We start from the raw sequence: 24,155 nt of genomic DNA, 5'->3' as shown, positions 1-24,155 counted from the left end.
ACTATTATGATAATCTGACTTCCTACATCTCATAGGCGCTAGAATTTCACCCAGTGATTATCTGCTGAGGCAGAGATTTTCAAAAAAGTGATCAATGATTTTGGGTGCCCAACATGAGATTTGTTAGAGGGGCCTCATTTTCAGAGGGTTGGCACTTCAGCATCTTCTAAAAAAAATCAGGCTCCCTTGAGGTGTCAAAAGTTGAACACACAAGTCCTAGTCACTTTTGAAAATCTTGGGCTTAATAGTTCTTTAACAGCAACCCTAGTGAATTTGCTAAAATACTGACAATGTGGTACAAAGATAAAAAAACAAGTGGTAAATGATAAATATGAAAAAGTTTTAACTTAGTATCAACATGGTATTAGGAGAACTAGAAATATTTAAAAATAAATGCTGTACTAATATATTCCATGTAAGGAATTCTTCTCCCTTAACTCTGTCCTATACCCCACAGGCTGCAGCAGGAGTTGCAGAGTAGCTGCACAAGTTCCAGCTTCAGGTTGAGGATACATCTCTGCCCCCATTTTGCAAGCCTTTGCATTATGTTCCCAATAGGTTCTGTACTCTGCCTTTGTACAGGGTATGAAAATTTAGTGCTTAATGAGGTGATAAGTAGTTGCTTTTCCAATAATGTTCTAAAATACTTTGTATATTGTGCAGAGCCCCAAAAAACCCTAGAATTTGTCTTATTAGTAACATAATAAGATTTCACTAGATAAAACTCAACTCAAGCCTTCTCTCTAGGGTTAGCGGTTTCTAGGATTCCAACCTCAGGATTACCCAGCTCAAACACAAGGTTCCTTTTCCCTCTCGGGTACAGAATTACTCCCCACCTCCCAAAGTCCACACTGTATCCACACCAAAAAAAAAAAAACCACCACTAAAATTTACCTTTTTTATTTATTTATTTTTCAACTTAACTGTATTTTGTGGGTGCTTCAATGAACACAAATTTAGCAATGAGGCAAACTGCTCTTGAGCCATCCACATATAACAAGGATCAGAACCACATTATCTCCCCCCTGAAAAACATTGATTTTTCCACTCCCTACATTTTATACTGTATGGAAATCAAATAGTAGCTATAGTCTTTCCAAGAAGTGCACATTGCTATGGCTGACACAGGTTTCAAATTGTAAAAGCATGTATATAAAATATGATACAAGCAACAGACAAGAAATCTGTACAGTTGGGAGAATTTTGTAGTTTAAAAGATCCTAGTCTGGGTGAAACGAAAGTGCTGTGGTCACCATGTTTGAGCACACTGCACTCCTCTTTCTATAATCAATGATTACATTGTCTTTTTCTAAAAAGAGAGTTAGCATATTAAAGGCAACCCGACAAAAACGAATCCTGTTGTTAACAAGAATGAATGCCACACTACATATTCAACTCTTCATTCAAGACAACTTGCTTTCTTCTGTGTTTTCAAGACTGGCATTAATGCCCAATATGATTTGCTCTCACCCAGGCCAATTGATCTTCCAAATGCATTTCACTATGCCAGTGGTTCTCCAACTTCATTGCAAGCAACCCCTTTCTGACAACAAAAATTACTACATGACCCCAGGAGGGGGGACCGAAGCCTGAGCCCACTGGAGCCCTGCCGCCCTGGGCAGAGGGACCAAAGTTGAAGCCCAAGGGTTCAGGCCTGAGTGAGGGGGCCCAAAGCCGAAGCCCCAGGGTTCGGCCCCAGGCGGTGGGGCTCGGATTTCATGCTCAGCCCCAGCAAGTCTAACCCCAGCCCTGGCGACCCCATTAAAATGTGGTCCTGACCCACACTTTGAGAACCGCCGCACTATGCATTCATTTAGATGTTTAGCATCCAAGTTTTCATATGTAACTACATCCACAAAATAAATAGATATGCAATAGAAAAAAAATATGAATATGCAGGTCTATCAGTTTATTTTTAATAAAATCGAATTGTTAAAGGTCAGCTGTCAGACTTAATTTGTTAAAAACAGGACAGAATCATAACAAGTTTAAAGGATGGCATGAAAGCTGCTTGACCTGCAGAATATTAAGGAGAAACTGCAGAGAAAAAGACTGAGGGCAATAGACATTTAGCAGCTGATGGTTATGAAGTGTTACTGTTTTTTCAGCTTAAACCTATTTTCCACTTGAATGTTCGGTACCTCATACATTGAAGGTTATTATTTTTATCAGATGGTTACCATTTCTAAAAATTATTTGCACTTTGTCAAAGGCTGATGTGTTCTGCTTAAAGGTTTGTCAGTGTTTATTACCATGCTCTGCTAAACCCACAGGGCTTTTTGTTTTTAAAGATGTGAAGCCATGGCTTCAATTATCTTTGAGAACATGGAATAGTTTTAGGAATAAAAATGTGAACATTTCCTTTTTATAAAGCTATGGGTACCTGAAAATCCACCATGAGTCTCAATCTCACCAAATCAAAAAGAAGCCATACAGAGAATATATTATAGAACCCACATAGGTTGGAACTTTTAAATGCAGAGGACCCAGGTTTGTCTCAATTATTAATCACCATTGATAATGGAAGCTACATGGCTCAGGTACTGAGAGTAACTGTGCCTCAAGGCCACGTAATAAGCCCTCTTTTCCTTCAAATCTTTCCCAGAATCCTAAGTTCCAAAAGGTCTCCATAAAGAGAGAACCACAGGCAATCCTAACAACTTGATAGCTTTATTGTATCTACTTTTGTCTTTAGATTATAAGCACTTCAGAGCAGGGGCTCACAGTCTCATATTAAATGTACCACTGCAGTGTACATAAATACATTATAAATACGAAGAACTGTGGGATTTGATTTTAAGCCACACACACATTATATACACTATACGGTACAGGAAAAAAAATGCATTCCTAATTTGTAATGAGAACTACAGTGGAACTACTAATTATCTTTAGTGTCTGCTGTTTAGGATACAAAAACCATAGCTCCTCCAGACCTACATGGTTTTTAATTAGATTACATTCCTCCCATATTTTTCAAAATTTTGTACTCTTAAAAAAAACCCAGACAGACGGACAGACAGACACACACGAGACTCAGTGCCCAAGTCATCAAAAGAAATGGCTGACTAGCCGTCCCCCAGTGTGGATTCATGGCTAGGGAAGAGATTCTCAGGTGTTCCCTTAGCCCTCTCCTAAGAAATCTGAAGGCCAGTCACTGGCTGACTTTATGAAGTTATTGAGGCAATTTCCCCCAACACTACACCAGTCTTTATGAATTAATATTGCCATTTAAAAATTGTTAAATTAAAAAAAAAAAAAAGAGCACCAGCGCAGTATCGAGGTATGTACCAGTGCCTCCGAAAGTACAGGTTGGCATATCTCTACTCTTTCAACCAACTCCCTCCCTCCCAGGGAAGGGGAAAGAAGACTGGACCTGAGTATATTATGTACTTGGCTCAAAATATCTGAGGTATTCATTAGAAACAGAAGGACCTTCACCTTTTTTTTTTATTTTATTATTAAAAGATTTTTTTTCCCCTTTAATTTCAGGACATACTATTTAAAGGATGCTCTATCAGATTTTTTTTTTTTTTTAATTAGCACTGAAGTGGACTATTGGCTTGATTAATATCTGTACAGACCCAGGCCCTATGAGTTGAAACTACTTACACTGTCTCTGCCTTGAAAGTGAACAAAAAAGTGTTTAACATGTAAGTTTTGTTTTCAACTAGACAGTTTCTTAAAAGTTAAGGCGAAAAAATCATTTTCAATAAATAAAATTCCTAGCTTGTGTTACTACCAGAGACTACATGTGAAGACGTTTCAGTCATCATTTATGGACTTATATTTCGCACTTTATTCAGCTTTGACAATGAAAACAGATGAGTCAGTTTCACTTTTCAGTTCTCAAATGTAGTGTTTCCTTAATGCTAATTAGTATTGGAGATCAACTTACCTTCCTTTCCTTTAAATCTTTCCTGATCGTATCTGTTGTAGGCAGCTGGAATAGACTGCTTAGTCCGTAAAGTGGGATCCTAAAACAAATTAGCAAACATGATATGCTACTGCATCTCAAAACGTATGTTGATTAACACATTTTAGTTTCTGAACTTTGGAAAATAAATAAATATTGTATGTAAATTGACTTTACAGTTTTGGACAATTATATAGGTGGAAGTTTTCAGACAGTTTGTACTTTTAATTAATATACTTCATTTTAACCTCTTATTGAAATAGTAGGTTTTAAAGAAATATTTAATGACATGCAAATCTAGTGAACTGACAACATTCAGAAGCAAGACAAAAGTAACAACAGAAAGCCATGTTAAGTGAGCAAAATGAATGAAATCCAATTCCCGCTCATTTGCTAACATCTTGGGGCTCAAGAATGAATGGTCATCTGACAACATACGGCTGGTCCTTCAGCCACATGCACAGAAGACTCCACCACAAATCTGATTAAGCTAAAGAGGTGCTAAACCTACAGAACAAGATTAAATTGGGAGGAAAAAAAGGCAGATTTAAAATGCATTTTCAAAATGCTGCCAATCTAATGATGCACTAAATATCGATTCATGCATCTTTTTCATGGGTGACTTAGTAACACAGTTACAATCATTCCAAACAGTATGTCTAAGTAGTCCCATGAACAATTTATGAAATTCAGCATACAGCAAGCATTTATTTATCTTGCTACTCCAATCTGGTACATTGGCATATAATACAGAGGTATCAAAATAAGTCGAAGTAAGACTAACTGGCTTTCATAGCAGATTACCATTAGGAGTTCAAGAATTTAGTTATTAAGTTTAATAAAACAACAGTAAACATCACAATTCAAAACCATTGCTTTTCTAATGCCTAGATAGACCTGAATAATAAAAATGTAAATCGGTCTTTAATTTGACACAGGCATAGGACAGCTGGTTCAATCTGTTGCTGCTCATGAGTCATGTTCCAGCTTCTTAAACATTTTACTACTTTATCTGTCAAAAAATACAGTTAGCAAGGCATTTTGCTGGAAATGGCGATAGTCTCATCTAATATACTTCTTCCAAGTAGCTGCAGAATGCCAGTGAGTGTTCGATACATACAGTAGTTGGCACTAACTGTTCAGTCTGTAAGTAGCAAACGAAGCGTATTCACTCTTCCAATACCACTATATACAGTTTTGATCTAAGGAAAAGTTCTGCATGAACAAGTTACTGTAATTTATTCAACTGGAGCCAAACAAAATGAAGAGTAGTTTCAGAAGATTGCCATTATTTACTCAATTCAACTTCAGCTATGGAGCTACGAGCAGCAGGTCCATAATAAGAAGAGTTATTCTTACCGCTGGTGCTGTATTTGGTGCAGGCCTCTGTTCAGGTGCACGACCTTCTTCTCTGGCTTTTACTGACTGAAGAATCGCAAAAATATTCTTGGCAAAATTCTGGAAAGCAAGTTAGATACTTATGAATCCCACTGACCATCAAAGCTGGTTGGAGCACTAGAAATACAGCTAGAAGACATTTTTTGAGTCAACACATGTGCTTCAAAGAATGTATGCCTACTTGTAAATACAGAGAAAACTGCATACAAATTAGAGAGACTTTATTCACTCCTCTTTGGGAGTGTCTGAAGAACTGAATCATTGTGCAAGGATTCACACACATCTCATGGATTTCCATCACATCACCCTATCTGTTCAATGTAGGTGGGTGCAGCCTGAGCACCAAAACAAAGCTACTGGGTCTTTATGGTATTTATTCTGAGAATCTATCCTTTTAAACTGGTGAATACTCAGCCATTTATGACTGCAAAGATACCTGTGTGCAGATGCTACAGCAGGGGTGGGAAAACTACGGCCCACATCCGGCCCGTCAGACCTTTTAATCCAGCCCTCAAGCTCCAACGCCGGGGAGCGAGGTTGGGAGCTGCCACACTCTGGCGCTACAGCCAGGGAGCAGAGTTGGGGGCTTGTCCTGCTGCTCCCACCGGGGAGCAGGGTAGGGGACTTGCCGCGCTGCACCTGCCTGGAGCGCCCTGTGTGTTCAGGACCTGCATGACAGCATGCACATTACTCCGGCTGCACAACCCAAACGCGCCATCAGAGCCTGGAATGTGCAAGCCCACGTGCCTCCTACTCGTTGGCTTAGGTGACTGATTTTTAGTAGCCTTAATATTCCATTGTTGAGGATAAAACAAAGAGTAGTTGGCCAGGGAGCGCTCAGTGGCAGTTTTCAAAGTTGTGGGCTGTCGGGACATGCGTGGGAGGAGATTTCTCAGAGCAGAGGGCTGGTGAATCTCAATGAGTTTCAACGACTGCAAGCTGAAGCCTGACAAATCCAGGCTAGAGAGAAAGGGCATGGAAAGGGGGTAAGTTTAATTTAGTTACTGAAATATGTTATGACGGTATATTTATAATGGTAAGTAAGGTTTTATGTTTATTTCCACTAAAACGTATCTTTATTAAATAAAGTTTATTTGAATATCTCTGAATTGTTCGTTTTGTGAGCATTGATGGCCCGCCATACAATTTCCATATCCAAATGTGGCCCTCAGGCCAAAAAGTTTGCTCTCCCCTGTGCTCCAGTCTATTTAAATATACGTTAGAACAGTTTCTTTAAAAAGAAATTGCAGTGGAATATAGCTTTCAGTAACATGATCCAGTGTAAAAACCGTGACTAAATCACCATTTCTTTAGATACGAGACAAGCAGCAGCATATTGTCAGCATGACAATACGTATAAAGACATGACTATCAAAGATGCAGTCAGAAACATAGGGAACAGCAGGAGATTTCCACAGATCTCTAAGTAAGTTCTGAACTTGGGGAAGAGGGGGTGGAGAGGAAAGGGAGGGAGGCACAACTCTTCAGCTGGGCTTAGCTTCTGCAGAAGGACATCTAAAACTCACCCACAGAGATGCTTAAAAAGTCAGTTAAGTTTGGGGTGCACTGCAAAGGATCATCTGGCTATTCAGTCTCAAAATGATCAGACCAGCTCTGCATATAGTGGTGTGATGGTACACAAGAATTAGTTTTGTTGGGGGATAAGAGATGGCAACACACACAATAAAGTCAGACCTACTTCTTATAATTTTCAGTCCTGGCTGCAGCTTTGTTAGCTACTGCTTGCTAAGGCAGCTGCAGGTATAAGTATTTTGGCTTTGGCCATAGCAGTTATTGCATTGGGAATTCCCTGCACCCTTAACCAGCACCTCTACAAACAATCCCTCCCACTGGCTGCTTTATCAGGGCATGAAGAGGAAAGGAAGTGAGGCTAAACTTCTGTACTGAACCAAGGTTCTGAAAATAGGGTAGCCTGCCTTTCTGCCCAATGATATCTGCCTGCCCAGACCCAGCAATGAGGGGAAGCCTAGAGACCTGCTCCCCATTGTAACTCCAGCACTACCAGACAAACCCACTACCCAAAACCAGTTAGGTGTAAACTGCTACTCCCAACTCCCTACACCAGAAAAGGGAGACAATTCCTCCATTTGCAGGGAAGACTGCCAGCTGTGAGACCTGTCCACCACAGAAACAAAAATGGATTCAATCTCCGACTGACCATCCAGCCCAACTCTCCAGTGTACCTGCTCCTCACCTAACACGCACCCCCCCACACACACACAGTCAAAGGGTATCCATTCCCAACCCTGGCAGCAAAGGCCACAGAATACATTTCTGACACAGGTAGGAGAAGCACCTAGAAGAGCATCTGAAATGCTGGGGAAGATACAGAGATACTAGGATATGAATGGAAGTGTGTGGGAGGAGTGATGGATTGTTTAGTGGGGTAGGAAGGGGAAAATATCTGTCAGGCCATACCACGTGTATCACCTATGGAATCAATTTGAGGGAGCCTCTTTAAAATTTTGTCAACGTATCACTAGTTGCCTTCATGCCTTAGTTTCCTTGCTCTTCACCATATACTGCATCTTGGGTCTATTGAACAACACGTTAACCCCTTCTGAAACCCAGGGGATAGAACTGGATATGCTGAGACAGGGGAGGAATTTAGGTAAGTAGTAGTCTGAGTAGTAATAATAAATAAATAATTTAAATAAAAATAAAGAAAGAAATAAAAATAATTTCTTCTGCCATTTACAGGAAAACTAAATGCAGTGTTCATTTTCAACCCTAGGTCAGACACACCAATTAGCCAATATGTGAAGGATTTTTAAGGGAAGGTTGGCAGTTTCTCAACTGGTAAGCAAGTTAAAATTTCATGAGTCTAGACCAGATTTTTGGTTTAGCATGCAGACAAACAATAAGATTTCTCATAGACTGCTCATATAAGTTATATTCCAAGTCATTAATAAAATGCACAACTATAAAATGCTTGCACTAAGGTTTTCAACAGTGTGAAAATGTAGGTTCCCAAGACCAAAACTAATACTTAGCTATATCTCTTTAGTCCTACATCTATATTAAGAGTAAACATCCAGAAATAAGGATCCAGAAATGTTGTCTGTGGGCTCATTCTGGAACGCAAAGTTACAATCTTTTGACAGAAAAAAAAGACTGAGTCAGAAAGTCAGTATTGCAACCAGCTGACCCATGTAGCTAGTGCTTCCTCAAAGTCCTGAAAGGTAGAAGCAACATTAAGCTTTCACTGTCCATATCTACACACATTTGTGTCTGAAAATCCCTCTAGCTTCTGCTCCAAATTTAGCTTAAACACCAAATTGTGCACTTTCAGGTTACTAAAATTCCCCCATTTGGGGGCATAAACTAACAATGGCTTCTTTGGGTAATTTGAAAAGTACTTTAAAGAACCACTGACTACATGGATATCCCATCATGTGTCGTTTCTCTGTCTGGTTACTACTGTCAGTCATGTGGAAGCTATTCTAGTCGCTTCCGAGTCCATCCGTACATGCTATTTATTCATTATGGTATATGGACAAACTTGTTTTCAAGTACAAAAGTTAATCAGAAGTTTCCATTTACTCTTTAAAAAACCCTGAAGTCACCAAAATATCAATCAAAGGGGGAAAAAAAATCTGCTGGGAAGGGAAAGGGTGGGAGAGAACAAGACAGCAGCTGATGGGGAGCAAGGAAAATACAACAAAAGTCACACAAATAAAATGAATCATTTTCTTTTAAAATCTTTTTTTTTTTTTTAAATTATCCATTTGTTTTTTAAATGACATGGGAAAGTGCAAATGTTGCCCAATTGGTGCCAACTCAGGCATCATTTCTACAAGTTACAAGATGGGCACCAGTGCCTGCACAGAGCTTACTGCAGAATGAAAGTCTCAGGTGACAAGTGAGAAGAAGGTCAAACTTCATCCTGACCCAAACCCACTACAAATGTTGGATCCAGGTCAGGTCAAATGAGAAGACAACCAGACCCCCCCCTGGCTTGGATCAGATCGGTTCTCCTCCTCCTCGCCAGTGGGATTGGCACTGCAACATCGGAGTACCCTGCTCCTGGCAGCCAGCCGCCACCACATCACTGTACTGCATGTGCAGCGGGGTGAGCATGCTGATGAGTTGCAGTACCTCTCAATCCACAGCATGCTGTGACAGGGTCAGGTCAGATGGCTACAGGAGAGTGATAGAAGGCAGATATTAGCCCCAGGTTAAGTAGGTCCCTTTTCCCTGGGTAAGGTAACAGGGAAGGTTCCAGAACAATCAGGAACCTTCTGGAGACAATTAAGGCAGACAGGCTGATTAGAAAACCTGCAGCCAATCAAGAAGCTGCTAGAATCAATTAAAGCAGGCTAATCAGGGCACCTGGGTTTAAAAAGGAGCTCACTTCAGTTTGTGGTACGCATGTGAGGAGCTGGGAGCAAGAGGCACTAGGAGCTGAGAGTGAGAATGTGTACTGTTGGAGGACTGAGGAGTACAAGCATTATCAGACACCAGGAGGAAGGTCCTATGGTGAGAATAAAGGTGTTGGCAGGAGGCCATGGGGAAGTAGCCCAGGGAGTTGTAGCTGTTGCACAGCTGTCCTAGGAGGCACTCTAGACAGCTGCATTCCACAGGGCCCTGGGCTGGAACCCGGAGTAGAGGGCGGGCCCGGGTTCCCCACAAACCTCCCAACTCCTGGTCAGACACAGGAGGAGGTGACCTGGACTGTGGGTTCACGAAAACGGCCAAACTGAGGGCTGCCGTGAATCTCCAAGGCGAGCAAATCCGCCAATAGGCACAAGACCCACCAAGGCAGAGGAGGAACTTTGTCACAATGCACAGTGCATCAGGGGTAGGGCAGACAGTCGCCAGCCACTGCCATTCCAAAACTACAGGCAGGAAATGGAGGTAGTGGCTCAGGCTTGGCAGGTAGAGAAGAGGTTTGGATTGGAAAATGGCTCCACCCGCTGATTCAGGTCCTGCCAGGCCTAAAAATTAAGCCTAAGCAGATCTTTATGTCAAACTATATTACATGCAGACTTCGTCTGTACTGAGGCTTACCACCGACTGGTAGATGGACTTCCAATATCATTTGAATTCAAGTAGTACCCACCTTTAACCCATCTTTTTAGTTGGGCTTTAAGACAGAAATAGACAGAGGGACTGACAACTAAGTTCTACTGGGTCTGTGGTTAGGTTAGTGTGCATGAGATTTATTATGGGACACTGCAGTAATTAATACATTTTAAGATTGTGGGAGATGTTTAAAGAACATGAAATGATTAGAGGCTGAATTAAATTCTGTAGAAGTCTAAATACAAAAGCCACATCGTACCTTTCACAAACAGCTGTTCTTTGAATCAAGTATTGCTTCCTAGTGTTCTAATTAGAGGTTTCAGCAGTTCTATAGTGTACTATACTCTGTACAGAAAATGCAGATAGATATTTCCATTAAATGTGTGGATTATCTTTTGCAGAACAGATTTCACACCTCATTTGTTCTGCATTATTACACTTTATTCCACTAGTATTTTTATATTAAAAAGGGTACTACATGAAAAAGCTATTTGAAATCTTTATGTGAAACAGAATAAATAATTCAGGAGTTTGAAACAACTATAAACATTACAATAGGTCGAGACGATGACTAAAACTGCATAAGAAGTCTGTTTCTATATTTTTACTATAGATACATTTATGGAAAATGGACTCTTCCTTCAAGGTTTCCATGAGGCTGGTCTACGCAGGAAAGCTATTGTGAAATAAGCAAGGGTGTGAATTTAAAATGCAGTTCTGTCTGGACACACTTATTCTGCACTAAAAGTGCCTTTGTGCAGTTTTGCTTAATCCACTTTGGAAGTGGACTAACCTTAACTGCACAATGGCACTCAGTGTACAGTAAGCATTCACATAGAGAGCCATTGCACAATAGCTATTCAGGTAAGGAAACTAAGGCATGAAGGCAACTCCCCAGTTTAGACAAGCTCTTGTTAGAAATGCTGCTCCTGTGTGATGGATTATTTATTTAGAATCAAATTCCAAAACCCCTATTCAAACAGAATAGTACTGTACTTCACGAGTAGTCCCAAATAATTCAAAGGGATTATTTGTGGAGTAAAGTTGAACAGTATTTTACGTGAGCAAGGGCATAGGAATCTGGCCCTTAATTGTGGGTAAAACACATACTGGGGATGTTTTTATACAGAACAAAAAACTTACATACAAAATATGTATGTTGATCTCCATTACAAATACTAATGTAGACATAAGTAAACTCCCATAAAGATGAAATGGGGATTGGGATCATAAAATGAAACTACCATCAGATTTGCATTGTTCTGTCCATCTTGGTCCCAGAATACAGTAACTCCTCACTTAAAATCGTCCCAGTTAACGGTGTTTCGTTGCTGATCAATTAGAAAACATACTCGTTTAAAGTTGCGCAATGTTCCCTTATAACATTGTTTGGCAGCCACCTTTGTCCACTGCTTGCAGGAAGAGCAGCCTCTTGGAGCTAGCTGGTGGGAGCTTGGAACCAGGTGGACCAGCAGCCCCCCTATCAGCTCCCCGCCCCCCTAAGTTCCCTGTACAGCAGCCACCCAGCAGGCTATCAATTGCCAGGTAGTTCAGTGTCCCGCCCAGCACTGACCTGTGCTGCTCCTGCCCTCTGCCTTGGAGCTGCTCCCTGGAGCCTCCTATTTTCTGTGTCCGGGGCTGGGAGGGGGAAGAGGGGTGCTAATGTCAGGGTGTCCCCCTCCCCCGCAGCTCCCTTCTTGGAGTGGGGTCAGCATACTTAAAAGGAGCAATGTGCGTCTCTCACACACACACAGTGTGTGTGTCTGTCTCTCTCTCGGCCATGCTGCTGACTTTCCTCCCTCCATTCGTGCTGCCTTGTAGAGTGAGAGACTATATTAACAATGTGTTAACCCTTGAGAGCTCAGCTGAGTGCTAGTTCATCATTTAGCAGTAAGGCATTACCTGGGAAATATCCCACCCTCTGACTCCACCACCTCAACCAAGCTTCACAATCATCATTGCTGTGTACAGTATTAAACTGTTTAACACTTATCCTGTGTGTGCACGTGTGCAATATAGTCTTTTGTCTCGTGAAAAAAATTTCCCTGGAACCTAACCCCCCCATTTACATTAATTCTTATGGGGAAACTGGATTTGCTTAAAGTATCATTTTTCAGGAACATAACTACAACATTAAGTGAGGAGTTACTGTATTACAGACACAAGGTGGGTGAGATAAAAATCTCACATTCATACTGTTAGACAGTCACCATTTTTAAACCACAAATGTATTCAGTTTCAACAAGCTAGTAACAAGGATACTAGCTCCTAATTTAACTGGGCATACCTCACCCTTAAAGATTGCTTCAGATATCAAGTTCACTGCAAGAGCTATGAATTTCAGGAGCACGGAACAATTCTGCCACCTAGAGCTCATACACAAAATTGCTTTTACATTCAAAGAACAAAATGTTTTTCTTTACATTTACAAGCTTTATCTCACAACCTTAAAGAGGTCTTATTAAAAAGTGCTATAGCAGCAGCAAAGTCTACTCAGATACAGGTATATAGAACCTTTAATATAAGAATATCATTGAAAAATTACAGAATATTAAATTTCTCAAGTTATTATATACCATTGTGGGGATGGTTGGAGACTATTCCCCTCATGTGTAAACTCCTCCACATCTAGGAACATTTTAAAAAATAGTTAAAATGACAAAAATAAGGAATTTCAGTGCAAGCCACTTGGTCTTAATTCAAAATCTCCTAATTTCTATCACAAATTGCATCACTTCAAGACAGGGGCAAGTACCATGAGCCAGGATCTCCTGAGTTCTTAAAAAGATGCAAATGAAATTTGTAAATGATACGAAACTGGGAAGTACACACAAATAAGATCCACAGAAACCCAGAAATATTGGCAAGCAACAACATGGTATTGTGGTAATTAATGATGGGGGGGTGGGGGGCAGAGTTAGTTAAGAATACCTGTTCAATGGGAGGGAGAAATCTGGAAAGCAATCATGTTGGAAGGTACCTAGGCATGATGGATATCCAATTAGACAAATGTGCAGCGCAATAGAACAAAAACACAGTAATGTAGTTGTGTGCTGTATACACACAATCATCAAAGCTACAGGTGGGAAAGCAATAATCCTGCTCTACACAGTCCAAGCGTGACCATCTCTGGAATACCTCATTCAGTTCTAGGCACCTCATCACCCGCCCCGCGCCCCCCCCCTCCACACACACAAAGTTCAGAGAAGCAAAAACTGAGAAGTGGACTGATTTATGAATCAAGATTAGAGTTCAATACATATATCTTATTTAAGGGTGTCTTACAAATGAAATAAGTGGGGGTGTGCCCAATTTGCCTCAAAATGACAAAAATTTGTTTTGCTTTTTTTTTTTTAGAAGTACAACAATATTACATACTGTCTACCCTATTTTCCAAGGAAGACTATAGATAACGGAGGGATTAGTAGAACATCACAAGTTAAAGGAGAAAAATTTTAATTAGACAGTTTAAAACCCCGTGTTGAAATACACTCCTAATAGTTGGGAAGAAACCTCTCTAGTTAAAAATCCAAACACTTCCATCCCTTCAACTGAGGGTTGAGAAAACACCTGCTCCATTGCACCAATCGTGAGAATTCTCCAGCACGAGCAGGGAAGATGAAAATAGACTGTGAATTTCATAAAGTAGAAAACAAGCAGGAGTTTTATTTGTTTGGGGGTTTTATAACCTCTTTCAGGTTATCTTTATACATCATAAAAACAAAGGACAGTCTTTTTTTCCTTTGAAAGTTCTTCTTAGGGACTGCAAGTAAAAGAAACTTACTATACATACATATTTGAAAGGTGAAAACATCCACAATGGAGAGGATGGTGAAAGACTGGGGCATAGCTAGCAATGATAGAATGAAATTTTCCCTTCCTAAATGTATGATGAGTATCAGGATCAGATGATTTGATAGTCTCCCAAGCAAAGTGAGAAAGCCTCAGTGCTTCCAACATTTATATCTGCATTGGACAAAGCACTGGTAAGTGTTCTGAAGGGAAAAATCCTGCATTGGCAAGGAGATAAGTCACTTCCACCTGCAAACTTTCATCAATTTATAATATGTAGCCTCCAAAAAGGACTTCTACATAATTGTGATCATGTAACAAGTTGTAATATTGTAAGAATTGTTCTGGGTAAGTGTTATGTGCACAAGGCGTCTTAAATTCTTACATTCTTTAATTTTGTACAAAGCTACTTCCCTTTGGGCAAAGTTTCAGCTCTGATCCACATTTCCCATCTCTAATTTCTACAGTTCTACTCCAATGCTCGGTTCTCCCTGCAGATTTCCCCATAGACAATAGAAATTCAGTACAGGGAGGCAAAGCACAATATCTGAAATGATCTGTTGTTCAAATCCAAGTGAGTATTCTTTTCTCTTGTATGCAGTGTAGTTGTAGCCATGTTAGGCCTAGGATATTAAAGAGACAAGGTAGGTGAGGTAATATCTTTTAGTGGACCAACTTCTGCTGTTGAGAGAGACAAGCTTTCGAGCAAGAGCAGAAGTTGGTCCAATAAAAGATATTACCTCACCTACCTTGTCTCTCAGCCTTCTGCTGCCCTATGGTGAAACTCACCAGGCACAGAGGGTTGGTGTGATGTCTTCTGTGTCACTTAAGACTCATATTAGGGCCATTTGGTGACACATCCAGGTCTCCAGAGTGAGGCTTACACTTGCAAAAGATATAGCAATTTCCTGAAATATCTTTGGGAGATCTTACAGTATCATTGGGGGCCGAGGACTGTATGCAATTCCATGGCAGAGAGCCATGCTCTCCAGAAACCACAGCTCTCCAGAAACTAACCATGGAGGGTGACTAGGCAAATTCACTCATATTGTAACCCCTCTAGAGGCTCTCCACCTGCTGGGGAGACTTGCCTATCCTCCTTCAAACTGGATTCTCCAGAGGCCAACAGACAAAGAAAGGATAAATAGCCCGAATTTAAACTGACTCCGAACTTTTCTTTCTGATCCAGCAAATGGACAACTCCTTCTATCTAAGGGGAGAGCCCCAATTCTTAAGGAAGGGCTGGAAGAACTGACACTTACCAGAGGCCTTGTGGAGATAGGAGGGGATCTCTAGTTTGCATGTGTGTAGGTTCTTTTACTATTTTTAAATGTTTTAAATTTTAAATGTTTAAATGTTTTCTCTGTAATGCTTTTACCCTAAGAATAAAGGTGCTTGCTTACAATAAGCTGTGTGGTAACTTAAAACCACAGACAGTTACCTTATTCATAGCCTTCAAAGAGAAAGCAAAGCAGAGATGCTGGCCTGTTTAGGAAGTCTGTCTTGATTGGGATATCACAGTATATACACACCCACCACACAACAAAAACACTAACCCAGGAACCTATCCTTGCAACAAAGCCCGTTGACAACTCTGTTCACATATCTATTCAAGGGACATCATCATAGGACCTAATCACATCAGCCACACTATCAGAAGCTCGTTCACTAGCACATCTACCAATGTGATGTGTGCCAGCAATGCCCCTCTGCCATGTACGTTGGCCAAACCGGACAGTCTCTATGCAAAAGAATAAATGGACACAAATCAGACGTCAAGAATTATAACATTCAAAAACCAGTCAGAGAACACTTCAACCTCCCTGGACACTCAATTACAGACCTAAAAGTCACAATTATTCAACAAAAAAACTCCAAAGACAGACTCCAATGAAAAACTGCAGAACTGGAATTAATTTGCAAACTGGACACCATTAAATTAGGCTTGAATAAAGACTGGGTATGGATGAAACGTTATACAAACTGAAGACTATTTCCCCATGCTAATTTTTCCCTACTGTTACTCACACCTTCTTGTCAACTGTTTGAAATTGGCCATCCTGATTATCGCTACAAAAGGTTTTTTTCTCCTGCTGATAATAGCCCACCTTAATTGATTAGTCTCATTAGAGTTGGTATGGCAACCCCTATTTTTTCATGTTCTCTCTGTGTATAGATAGAGAGATCTCTATCTTCCTACCCTACTTTCCACTGCATGCATCTGATGAAGTGGGCTTTAACCCATGAAAGCTTATGCTCAAATAAACATGTTCATCTCTAAGGTACAAGTACTCCTCGTTCTTTTTGCTGATACAGACTAACACGGCTACCATTCTGAACTGTGAGGTCTGGAAATACCCCAGTAATGAGGGAGAGAGACGCCTCTCTGCCCAAGAGAGGCGCAGCTGGGGAGCTGGAAGTCTGAGAATGGATGCCCTTGTTGGACTAGCGAGATGAAATACAGGTGCAGTTGTCCTGAACTGTGACAGCACCATCCCCAAAGAGCCCAACAAAGAAGAGATTTAGGGGCACGTCAAGAGATGGGCCATGAAATCCACAAAGCCAGTAGCTGTGAACTCCCAGCATAAGCATCATAAAAATTGATATAGCAACCATTCCAGCTTGTTGGTTAATATGAAGACCATGGAAGGACTGTGGTGCAGTCCTTCCAGTCTTCCCAGAGGTTGGGTGGGATGGGGAAAGAATGGGGCTTGCTAAGGTTCCCTCAGTCCCATGGGTATGACTCAATCTCATGTAGAAAAAGTAACCTTTGAAACATCCTATATTTAGATTGTGGAAAAATATTCCACAATAAAACATGAATCAAAAGCTCTCACTGTAGTTAATGTTGGAGTTCATTGTTTGCAGTACATTTGGAAATGGTTTACAGAGGGAAAAGGATAAAAAACATGGAAGAGCTCAGGAAGTTCTCAAAAAACCCTGCTCCCAGGAGAATGGAGATTTACTTCAAAAAGTACATAAATACACAAGCATAATCATAGGGCATTTGTTAGATTTCAATTCTGAGATTTTTCCCTCACACAACTCCCACATGTTCAACCCAACCTACTGAGTTACCACACTGCTTCGTATCTGAGAAATATTTCTGGGCATGCTGTGAGAAAAGGTTTTTAAGCTAGGTACGTCAAAAACCACTGAGATGGAAAGACCTCCTGCCAATATTCCTGTGAACTCTGCAGCTCTTCCTTCCAGCTCCAGCATGAACTTACTTAATTTGTTATAAACGAAGAATAAGTGCCATTAACCCTCTCATGGTACAGAGTGAACAAAGGAAATGCTCTTTGCTTACAGACTGGTCACTGAAATCTGTTGTGGGCAGAATTCAAATGCTCAATTGTCACAGGCAACTTTGGAAGGGGGGAAAAATGGGGTGAAAGGAAGGAAATAAGGAATAACTGTTTCAGCAAGGGTTTCCTCATGTGTTCAGCTCTTTAACAAAATGAAGTTCAGACACCTGAAATCAAGTTTCCCTTCTTGTCCAGTTTACTGCTGGGGGAATTCTACAGCACTGCACATCCCCCGCAGACTTCCCCCCCCCCCCCGAAGAAAACACATTCTGCCCAAGAGGTGCTGCAGTTATGCCTTTAACCCAGCTGGGACTACTGTGGCACCAGAACAGAGGGCAGCCAGCTCAACAGCAGCTATGGAGGAAGGAAGGAAGAGAAGCCTGCGTTCCTCACAGTGCCCTGCCCATGGGGCCAAGCGAGGAGCATGGGATATGCGGGGGGGGGAGGGGGGGGATGACAACACGACAGAGAGCTGGGCACAAGAGATGCAGTGGGGTCACAGATTGGAGTTGAGAAGGGCTAGTGCAGGGGGACAGACTGGGGCAGCAAATGAATGGGAGTGGGGGTGTAGGGACACATGAAGACTGGGGGAAATGTGCCTGACTGAATGGGAAAAGCTAGAGGTCGGCCAGGGTCTGCACGGGGAAGGCTCCACAATTCCCTAACAATTCCACCCCACCCCACCAAAAAACCCCATACTTCTCCCACCCACAGCCAACAACCCTTGACGGGTTCACTCCCAGGCTCCTTCCCTCTCCCTCAGTTCCGTTACCCCTGACTCCCCCAAGCCTTGGAAGCGCTTCTATTGGCTGCGGAAAATACATTTCTGGATTGTAGTTTAAATGAATTACTCCTCAAAGTTCTGTATTAATATGCCTAGTAAGGAATCTATTTGTCAAAATAGATTTCCTGAATCTTTTTTGTTGTCTGTATTGTTACAGACATACTTGCTGACAAACATTTTGAAATAAATTACCAAAATAATTGAAACTGGCATGATTATATTGTATTATTTTGACAAATAAAACGTGCAGAATTTTTAATTTTTTGGCACAGAATTCCCCCAGGAGTATGGTATACGTCTTTGGAGCAGGAAACCACCACCCATGATTCTCAATGTTTTATTCTGTAGTTGTTCTACTTAAAGGTCCAATCTTAAATATCTTCGACAGAGTATATATCCACTCTGGTAAAAAAAAATGTTTTCTAGCAGAAGAATTTACAATGGAATTTTTTCCAAACCTTTGTAGCATTAAAAAAAATGTAAATATCACTTCTGGCATATCTGAACCAGTCAATATTTCAGTTCAAATTGTTTGTAATTATATAAACATCTGACAAGACAAATCTAACCTTGTCTCTAGAAATAGATTTAGTTGTCAATAAAGATGACTACAATGGCAAGACCTCATGCCACCTGATTTGGTGAACGTCAAATCTCTTTGTAAAGGAAAATGCTGTTTACTATCACTGAAGTAGAAGCAAGATCTAAAGTAGTAAGACTTGTCCAAATTAAGGGAAAGTTGATCTACACATCCTTAATCTAATTAGAAATAAACGTACATATTTCACTTCTGTTGAAAACAGTTTTAACTACTCTTTCAGTAATACCTAGATTTATTATACCTGAAAAAATAGTGATTTCCTCTAATACTTCTGTTTACTTTGTGCATTTGACAGTATTTTGCATACAGTTTCCACTTTGTGTTGGTCTTTCACACAAAGTTGAGAAAAATGCCTTAAAATAGGAAATTGTGGCTGTAAAAAAAAATTCAAACACTCTTGTAAAGTGACTGAGAAGTACATGTAATATTGGAAGCTACTTAATTTGTCTTTTAAAAGTTGACTGAAGTTCAAGTTGGCAGTGTCCCTTTAAGACACGGCAAGTCAACTGTGTTCCCAGTTAGATGCTTTCACTCTAACCTGAAGATGTGCAACACTGCAAAACTGCTTCTAAACAATTTCTCTTCCAAAATAGTTCCAAAAGTGAGCTGCTTTAAAGGGAAAATAGGCTAAATAACTGATATCACAAAGTGTGGTTTAGCTCTGAAAAATGATTATACAAAAATGGCACCTACTTAACAAATCTGTTCCTTTGTGTATTCAGTCATATCTGCCAACTTCTATGACTAAAGTTACTACAGTTTTTTACTCCTGTTTGCTGCGTTTTCTTCTGGTAAGCGAAGACTGAATGAACCAAATTCTATTCCAATTTCCACAGAATTCTTCACTGAGGGCAGGTCTACACTACAGCCAGGATCGATGCTCTGAGATCGATCCACCGGCAGTCGATTTAGTGGGTCTAGCAAAGACCCGCCAAATCAATTGCAGATTGCTCTCCAGTCAACCCCTGTACTCTATGCCTGACAAGAAGAGTACGGTAAGTTGACATGAGATTTTCTTCCATCAACCCCCCGCGGTGTAGCTGGAGTTACGTAGCATAGGTCGACTTACCACAATAGTGTAGACATTGCCTAAATTGCAGTCATTTAAACTTTTGTAAACTAATTGGAGGAATCAGAGTTGCACAGAACCTATATTACTGGCAATGATGCTCAATATTCAGAACCCAGGCGGAATGATCAGCTAGGATATTTTTTAAGCTTGTGGACTGAATATATTTGATCTACGAACTGTGGACACACTATAATCATGGAAGACCATACTACCATTTTTACACCATCACTTTCCAAGCCCAAGCACACTCACAAATTTAGCAGGGTATTTTTGCTCATTTCTATGATGGCAAGACATGGTTACTTTCATTTCATGTTCAGTTGGTAAAGCCAAGTAACCTTGTCTTTAGTTGATTATTTCTTACACCTGCATAGCACACCTTGAGCTTCTGATAGAACAAGGAAGGCCCAAAACCTGCACTGAGGGTCCTGGGAAGAGATCAGTTTCTCTGCCCTTCCACTTTACGTCACTACTCCATATGCTGCAAGAGAGGTCCTAAGATTTGATCAGTCTCTATTACTGACCTTAGGAACCAACTGCTCTCCCCTGGTTCCTATGGGTAGATTGGAAGTTCAGAATCTCCATCATCCTCATTCTCTTCTACAGATTGGTCGCAAAATGGTCCCATGGAGAAGAACAAGCTTAGTGACAACCCATATGCCTCATCCTCTCTCTCACCCCTACCTTTGTGGAGAGGCCTGTACTGGAATCTGCCAAACTCCACTATTCCCTGACTCCCTCCCACAGCAGAGCTTCTGGGCTGGGACTCCCACCTCCTCCCCTAACCCGGCTCAATGTGGTTCCTGTCGAAGTCACATGCTAAGGATGGGGATGCCCCATCTAGCTCAGTGCAGGACTCTGGGGGAAGGGAAAAGCCACCCAGGCTCCTGCAGTTTCTACATGTTTTCTGTGACAACTGCTAAAATCTTAAATACTAAAAATTTAATTTTGTTTAGTAAGTAAGATTGAGCCTGGCTGGGATTAGCAACGAACAGCAGCAGGAACATGACTAGCTCTAACAATATTCTTTCAGCAAGACAGTGTTTAGGCAGGAAAGCCTGAAGTGCAGCTCCATCACCCTTAACAATGACAATATATCATTGTTTATTCCTCTGAGTTTTCCCCTCCTTGTAAACCCCAGCACCTAGATCCAAAGTCTAAGGCCATGTCTACACTACCATTTATGTTGGCAAAACTTATGCCGCCCAGGGGTGTGAAAAAACACCTCCATAACCAACCTAAGTTTTGCTGGCATTAGTGGTAGTATGCACAGCGCTATGTCGGCAGGATCGCATCTCCTGCCAACATAGCTACCGCCACTCGATGTCATTTTATGTCAACGGGAGAGCTCTCTCCTGTCAGCATAGAGCAGCTACACAAGCGATCTTACAGCAGCGCAACTGTATCAGTACAGCTGTGCCACTGTAAGCTTGCGAAAGTAGACATGGCCTAAATCATCAAGTAAATTACAAGGCCCAGTGTAATGAAGATAATCTCTCAACTGAGCTTTTTCCAGGTATGCCTTCAGCCTACTGTTTTCCCACCGCACTGTGTTTTGTTAATCTTACAATTTTTTTCAATCAAATCTCTTTCCATTTTGTAGCAGGGGGGAGCTCTAGGCACTGCCCATGGAGTTTAGGGCATGAAAGCTTGGGCAAGAGGGTAGAAATTGATTTTGCAATCCATTACAGAAATTCTTCAGAATTTTTTTTAATCCTATCTTTAAATCCTACAAGTGACAAGAAGACTAGTTATTTAAAAAATGGTAAAAAGATGTGAGCAGCAGTAACTTCAGTTACTATTTGTAGCTGTCAAGACAGAAGGGGTGGCAAAGAAAATTACAAAGATGAAAAGAAAATGAAATCGTTGTTACCTAGGTGTTATATTTGTATTAATACATATTAATATTCTGTTCAACTTAAAAAAAAAAACATAAGAAAGGTTTTTTCCTCAACTACTCAACATGGACAATGCATTTAGCCTCTAAATTCTGGTTCCAAAAAAAAAAAAAAAAAAATTGATAACTTAAAGTATTACCTTGCCTGTGCTTTGTAAAATAGTAGTTCTTGTCCTCCACACTCTCTCCCTGCTGACAATGTCTCTGGTTACATCTACCTCCGCATCAACAAAACTTCTTTGTTTAAGAGCAGTTATGTCATCATCCAGATCTGTCTTGATTGTGGATCTTTTCTTCGCCATGATTTTTGCTTTGATAGCAGCAATTTTTTCCACAGACATGGCTTCAGACAAGGATCTAAACAAGAATATCAGAGGAGGCTGAGTAAAGGCATAAATCAGTTATAAGTTTTGTGTTCTGAATTACATATGAACAATCAGCCTTGATTTCCTCCCAAACTACTAGAAGTTTACATCTGTGCCATACATCATAAGGTGGTCTCCATAGAGACATCAGCACTGCTACTTTGGCCAGTAGAGCCATTCCCTGAGAGATGACTTCCCACGTAATTTAAAAACACCACAAGAAAACTAATACAATATACAGAGAGAGAGAGGCCAATGCTTATGAAATGTAAAGCCCTGGGACTAAAGGCTTCAGGTTACTGTATGGACAACACTTGTCCCTCTGTTACCAACAAACGAATATAGTTCAAGTTAGCTGTCTATTCAATCCTTGGCCACTGCTCGTGTTGGTAAAAAGAGCATAGTTTGGTACCAGCTATGGTAGTGGTTTTGTTATGCTGACACTTTTCCACTAGGAAGTGGACCAACATTACCAATTCATTTCACCCACACGAAATAGTTAAGATGGCATTAAACTTTGTGGCTATGAACCTGTGCTACATTTCAGAGAGTTCTTCTTGACCCAGTATTACCCCATCCTATATTTTTTAAGTTGCATACATGTTTTTATGTTTAAACGTGAACCAAATGAAACTCAGCTACCTGACAGCCTATCATTCTCAAGGTGAACTTCAGAATAAAATGAAAATTTTGAGTTAGGCAAAGAAGTCAATTTTCATTTTATTTTGCAATTCACGCTGGAAAAAAAGTGTATCTAATGAACATGTGATTGGAAAGCATTCTATTTATGAAAGTAAGCTATGTAGAAAGGGATCCTTTTGTTTGTGTAGTTTGTTTTTTGTAGTAGCTTAACTAATTTAACAGGTATGCACACACTAATACCTTTAAATATTACGTCACTTGCATTTTAAAAGACAGTGACTTTTGTACTATTAAAAAAATTTAAAAAAAGACATGAGATACAAAAAATAATAATGAATAATCCACAATCCTCATTGCAGCATTGGCTGGCACTCCACAGAACACTAAAGGCAGTCTGTGAAGCCATCCGAACATCAGGAACACCACAACCCTCAGTGACCTGACTCCGTACAAAGAGTAGGTCACTACATTTTTGAAGTTAGACAGACAGTGATTAAGAACTCTTATTGCAGTTAGCCTTTAATTGCACCTATGCAATTTATCAACCTTTATACCAACCTTCCTTTATCAATGAAAGGTATGTTTTATCCTGGATTTAGCTGTTATTTGTGGATTCTAGACCATCACTTCGCCAGGCTCTGAAAGTTCTTTCAAAGCTAGTGGTTAAGATGAAAGTACGAATAGTAACAAATGAGGCCTCCCTATCACACTGTCTGTACAGTCTGAAGAAATTTCACTTGATCATGAAAAGATATTTGCTGAAGTCTTGTTCACTGTGGCATTCATAACAGTATCTGAGCTCCTCACAAACTAATTCATCCACCACATCCCCTTCAGATTTGGAAGTGTTACCCTCCATTTTACAGCTGGGGAACTGAGGCACAGAAGAGATTAAGTGACTTGCACAAGGTCACCCAAGAGGTCTGTGGCAGAGATAATTGAGTCCCAGTGCAGAGCCTTAATAAGACCACTCGTCTGTCCATTTGCATTTCTATATAAGCTGACACAGAATGTGTTTAGAGTACAACTCTGACACTCTCAATTACTGAATTCTTCAGGATGAAGGGACAGACAGAGTAATGATATACCTTTTTGCTCCACGAACTGGGATTGCTCCAGTTAGAGCTCTAGGCTTTTTTGAATAGTTGGTTCAAAGTATTTTAGGGGAAAGCGGGTATTTTTGTAACTTTTCAGAATGCTTTTCTTACTAAGAGCTCACCACTTCTAGAAACATTCTGCCTGGCTCTGAAGTGGACTGTTTGGTCTAGAACAGCTTGGGACCTTTTAAATTTTCTCACAGTTGAGAAGTGCTAGAATGAAGAGACATCTAAATG

General features: G+C 40.6%; 1 protein-coding gene across 1 annotated transcript in view; it reads right to left on the bottom strand.

Annotated features, from left to right (window-relative positions):
* Positions 1–24,155, bottom strand: part of CDC73 (cell division cycle 73) — a 165,369-nt gene that overhangs the window by 124,285 nt on the left and 16,929 nt on the right. Inside the window, exons 7-9 of the mRNA XM_074961163.1 lie at positions 21,955–22,171; positions 5,276–5,374; positions 3,899–3,977 (exon numbers count right to left, since the gene is read on the bottom strand). Of these exons, the coding sequence (XP_074817264.1) occupies positions 3,899–3,977; positions 5,276–5,374; positions 21,955–22,171 (395 nt within the window). The remainder of the gene's footprint in view (positions 1–3,898; positions 3,978–5,275; positions 5,375–21,954; positions 22,172–24,155) is intronic.

Source organism: Natator depressus, chromosome 8 (genome assembly GCF_965152275.1).
Source record: "Natator depressus isolate rNatDep1 chromosome 8, rNatDep2.hap1, whole genome shotgun sequence".
NCBI lineage: Eukaryota > Metazoa > Chordata > Testudines > Cheloniidae > Natator > Natator depressus.
Note: the sequence above shows the minus strand (reverse complement) of the source record. Positions and strands in the feature narration are given on the sequence as shown.